At 54.1% G+C, this 4987-nt stretch overlaps 1 protein-coding gene across 1 annotated transcript; it reads right to left on the bottom strand.

Annotated features, from left to right (window-relative positions):
• Positions 1–1554: 1554 nt before the first annotated feature.
• On the bottom strand, positions 1555–3473 carry LOC124678436 (purine permease 3-like). Its single transcript, XM_047214332.1, has 2 exons — positions 2627–3473; positions 1555–2039 (listed from the first exon to the last, which is right to left on the bottom strand). The coding sequence occupies exons 1-2, from the start codon at positions 3407–3409 to the stop codon at positions 1707–1709; spliced, it is 1116 nt and encodes a 371-aa protein (XP_047070288.1). The 5' UTR covers positions 3410–3473; the 3' UTR covers positions 1555–1706.
• Positions 3474–4987: the final 1514 nt, after the last annotated feature.

Below are 4987 nucleotides of genomic sequence, written 5' to 3'. Positions count from 1 at the left end.
TGGCGGTGGTGGAGGCGCCCATGGCTGTGGCTGTGGCGGTGGTGGAGGTGCCCAGGGCTGTGGCTGTGGCGGCGGTGGAGGCGCCCAGGGATGTGCCGGCGGTGGAGGAGCCCAGGGGTTGTACGGCGGCGGTTGTGGCGCCGCCGAGTCCTAGAGCGCTAGTCGTAGGGCTTCATCCTCCGACAGGCCCGACTGCATGAATCCGGTGGCGTACCGGAGCTTCGCCATCTCGTCGTCCATCATATTGTCCAGGAACTCAAACTCGCGGCCCTCCACCATGGCCAGCTGCCAATCCTGGAAGACGACCGCGACGTAGTCATCGCTGTCGTCCTTGATCTCCTCGTTGTGGTACGCCAGTGCCTCGATGTATTCGTCATCATATTCGTCGAAGTCGTCGTCGTACTGCGCAGTCGTCGACACCAGGTGCGCACACGTCGACGCCTGCTGTCTTCGAGGACGAGGCGGCGGTGGATAGTCGAAGGGAAAGTCCCTGTCGCCCATGAACCCCGCCCTCCTCCTCCGATCCGTCTCGGACACGAGATACGTGCGCCAACTATCGGAGTCGATGGCGTACGCCGGATCGGCGCGGAGGTCCGGCGGCAGGTACCGCCTCCTTCGCCGGATCTCGGCGCTCCTCTCTGGCTCGCGCGCAGGCACCGGTGGGACGGGCACCCGGTGGTAGCTGAGCCGCCAGCCGCCAGGCATGTGCACGTCCCTCCAGGCATCGCACGGGGTCCAGTTCGCGTGCATCAGCCTCCCCATGCTGACGGGAAGCGGCACCCTGCCCGGCCGCTCCTCCTTCTTGGTGCCGCTACCGGACGCCTCGAAGTCGTTCTTCTTCTTCCCCGTGATGCGGCGGCGTGCGGCGGTGGAGGTGGGAGTGGAGGTGTAGGCGAGGGCAAGAACTGTGCCGGTCGACTTTTAAGCCCGGCCGCGCGCGGGATACGATGTCATTGAAGGCGGCGCAGAAGCCTAGCCGCCGCCCGCCAGTGCGCGCGTAGAACAGACAGCCGCGCCATTGAAGCGAAGGCTGCGGCGCAGACATGGAAGCGCTGACCGCGGAAGCACTAGCTGCGGAAGCGATGCCCTTGATACAGGGTCGCTGCTAGGTGTGCCCGTGGGGGAAGCGAGCGGACGCTCGGCGCGACCGTGCAGCCTCCGCGGAGATGCAAACGTGCCGCATATCGGCGGACGCCTCGGACACGATGCGTCTACCCGCTGGAGCTGGGTGCAGATGTATTTCCGGTCCGCACGGACGCAAACGGTCGCACACATCGCCTCCTCGCTGGAGATGCCCTTAGGATGGAGGTAGGATAAAATAGTTGCAAGCTGGCAGGTCACTGCACAATTCTCACGGAAGTACGTAGCTGCATTATAGGCCATCGCTAGACAAAAGTCCCTATCTAAGCTCAACAGTCCTTGCTTAATATGCGATGAGTCCCTTACAACAATCGATATCACCCCATGGGTGCGGCGTGCTGCCGCAACAAGCTAGCTTCGTAGTACGTACATACATACAATCATACATATATTTCAGCTTTTTTTAAGCAAAGAGAAACATGACTTGATGCATTTGCATACATCCAAGCTTGTGATAGTTTATTTTCATCTCCATATAGCTTCATAGCAATACTAGAAACTTTTCATGGTTGCAATAGAACACCCGACAACTCAAGGACCACCACAATGTGAATAGGGATGATCATTTAATGATCTAATTGCTCTGTATTTGGTGATTTGTCAGACTGTTGCGCATTGTTGTGAATCTCGCCATAGAAGTACGAGACGAAACCCCAGACTGAGAGGGTGAGGGCGATGCCTTTGATGCCATTGAATGGCTCGTGGAAGAACAAGACAGCAAGCACCTCGGTTACCGGGATGAGGACGGTCAGGATGACGCCGGCGAGCAGCGCTGAGCCGTAGAAGACTGCGCCCATGGTACCAAGGAAAAGGCATTGGTACACGATGGCTGAACCGGCCAGCAGCAGGTAGTAGCCCGCCTTGCCGAACCCAAATTCCTGGGCTTCCCCTGGGATTGCCTGCATTTGGTTGCTCTCACGTTAACGATTTCTTGGCTGGCTCATGTCTCTAGCTTGTACGCAATGAGTCGCAATGCAATAGATTAACTCTTTTGTTCTCACTTGTTTTAATTTCTCCCACGCCTCATCGAAAATCCTAGAACATCTAGCTTTACGTATCAACTTGTATACAGAAAAGTCATTCGATATGCGAAGGCGGTACACAGCTAGCTAGCATTTTCACTATTCGTGGATGAGTTATATACTTTTGCCGGATAAAGCATACTTCCACCCCCCACGCATACAACTGGGCATGCCCATCAGCGTGTATAGTTTGTGTGGTTGTTATTTCCTGGAATCTTATTGTCGCTACGTGAGAATTTGTACTATACTACAATGTGAGAATTTGGTAGCGTCCTAACTTTCGGAAAAGTTCTCCTTTCAGTACAGTGAGATTTGGTATGTAGCTAGCGACCTAGCGTTCATGTGAGTAGCTAGCTAGCTGTCTTCTTCCTGGGGTTTTATTGTCACTATGTGAGAATTGGTACGTAGCCTCCTTCAGGGATCAACGACAAGGAGAGACTAGCGGTACGCGTTAATAAACTTACTTGGAAGTCCTTGTTGACGAGCATACCGACGGCGCTGAAGGCCGTGGCTAGGAGCCCGATGACGATCTGCATCTCCATGACGAGTGTGTACGTGACGGCGCAGCCGGTGCGTGCGGCGTGCCGCGCCTGGCTGAGCTCCATGACGGGCAGCATGAACCCGTACAGCGCCGCGGCGCCAAGCGTCGTGGCGAACCCCGCAGAGTACTGCGCCCGGGACACCCCCGCGGGGCGGTCCCCCCCGGCGTTCATCCCCAGCATGACGGCGCCGACGCTGAGCAGCACCACGGCGTTGACGGAGAAGGGCGTAAACCGCTGGCGCACGAGCAGCAGGGCGAAGCCGCACGTGAAGGCAAGCTGCGTCGCGCTGAGGATGGAGGAGGTGGACACGGGGAGGTAGGCCATGCCGTAGGCGTAGAGGAGGCCGTCCAGGCCGGCCATGAGGCCGACCACGATGCTCGCGGCCAGGAGCCGGGGTGACATGAGGAAGAGCGGCGTGGTGGCAGAGCACCGGCGGCGAGAGAAGAAGGAGGCGCAGATCGGAGCGAGTAGCAGCGGGCACCCAGCGCTTTGGAGCAGGCTGGAGAGCCATTTGCGGTTGCCGCCGTGGAGGTAGTACGTGCGGAGAAGGAGCGGGCTGGACGCCGAGCCGAGGACCATGAGGAGGAAGCTGACGACCAGGCGGGGGTTGCGGTGGAGCGGTTTAGCAGCGACACGGGTGCCGGCGCCGCTAGGGAGCTGCTGCTGCTCGCGGCGCTCTGTCTGAGCTGGGGTTTCTACCTCCATGATCAGGTGGTCGGCTCGAGTTATCGATGGGGAAGTGCTGGGAGGAAAATGAGGCAGAGCCCTGAGGAGGGTGTGGGCACGTCGGTGTGACAGTGTTAGTGCTCCCGTATGGTATGGTGTCCCGTTGGTCTCCGCGTCATGTAGGTCCGGGTCTTTTTCTAAGAATAAATAAATTTTACAGGATTTTATTAGAATCATATGCGACTATGCTAATCTTGTGCTGTACGTATCTACAAGATTTTTAGGGGTAGTGTGTACTAGCACTCTTGTCAAAACACTGAAAATGTACAGTTTTGATAGACTGATCCGTAAAACTGGTGCTCCCTGAGACGCATTCAGACGCTTAATTATACCAACCGAGCTGTACGATCCTAAGAAGATTATAATGGTCCAATTACTAGCCCATCAGCACCGTATCTATAATTCCATGGTCCTGTGTGCATTGACCATCGCGTGTGTGCAAGCACGCGTGAAAATGGTTTGTCGCCCCGCTCCCCGCACTAAATTATAGTTGTAGATATATTCATATTAAAATCAGTTAATATGAATCGTAGGGAGTATTACATTTTTGCGAAACAAAGCATAGACGTAGACGCTCACATATACGCACATATACTCATCCCTATGAATATATGCACACACACCGTACCCATATGAGCACATTCGAGAGACTGCGTCCAAGAAACTTCATCCGATGGGTCTTGAGATTGGCGAAGTCACCACAGGCGCCTCGATGTCAACGAGAACGTAGCCTCTCACTGAAGAATATTCCACCTTTAATGAGACATCAAAGTGTCAAAACTGGAATTTGAATTCTGGTGGGCTTGAGATGCCACTGCCCTCCTAACCACCCAACTATAGGTAGGTTCTCAAATTAGGTACTACTAGCATTGGTCAGGATGGTGCAAGGATTTGGACATCTATGTGTTCTTGCATTCCTAGGTTCAATCGTGATGATATTGGGTCGCTGGAGTATGAACCACATGGAAATTAGTACTCCCTCATTCTCATAGTGTAGTGAGCGTGTTTGGCAGCCTCCATGACCTCTTGCTAGGCTCCGAGGAGACACAAATTCGGTCCATCTGGTTGGGTTTTAGGCCTCTCACTCTCCCATTCTATCTCTCACCGCTCCTTCTATCATATCACATCCTCGGTTTCGCTGTCACCGGCGCATCCATTGCGACGGCGTGAAGAGGAGGATCAAGAATTCGGGATGGCATCCTGGGCGCTTCATTGGCTTCCACCGTGACCAAACATGGGCAATGATTTCCTCGCCCTCGACCTCTACCAGCCCTCATCAATGGCGGTAAGGACCAATCCTACCTTCTCCGATGATTTCCCTTCGTAGATTTACACACTTAGTTTTAGGGAGTGATGACATGCATTATAGATCTGTTAGTGTAATCATTTAGGTAGGGTTTAATTTATACATTTCTAGCATTGGGTCAACATTTTAGACGTTGCGTAATATTTTTAGAGTTTGGTAGTTTGATTTAATAGTTGGGGCTCGCATGCAAGACAAATTTATTGCAGATGGTCGATGAACTGGATTTACTGTTCACAGATACTACATATGTA

This window comes from Lolium rigidum, chromosome 1 (genome assembly GCF_022539505.1).
Source record: "Lolium rigidum isolate FL_2022 chromosome 1, APGP_CSIRO_Lrig_0.1, whole genome shotgun sequence".
NCBI lineage: Eukaryota > Viridiplantae > Streptophyta > Magnoliopsida > Poales > Poaceae > Lolium > Lolium rigidum.
This window is presented reverse-complemented; position numbering and strand designations above follow the sequence as displayed.

Coding starts and splice junctions, on each gene's coding strand:
- LOC124678436 (XM_047214332.1), bottom strand. CDS start 3,409: ATGGAGGTAGAAACCCCAGCTCAGACAGAGCGCCGCGAGCAGCAGCAG. Junction 2,040..2,626: donor TCGTCAACAAGGACTTCCAA/GTAAGTTTATTA, acceptor AACCAAATGCAG/GCAATCCCAGGGGAAGCCCA.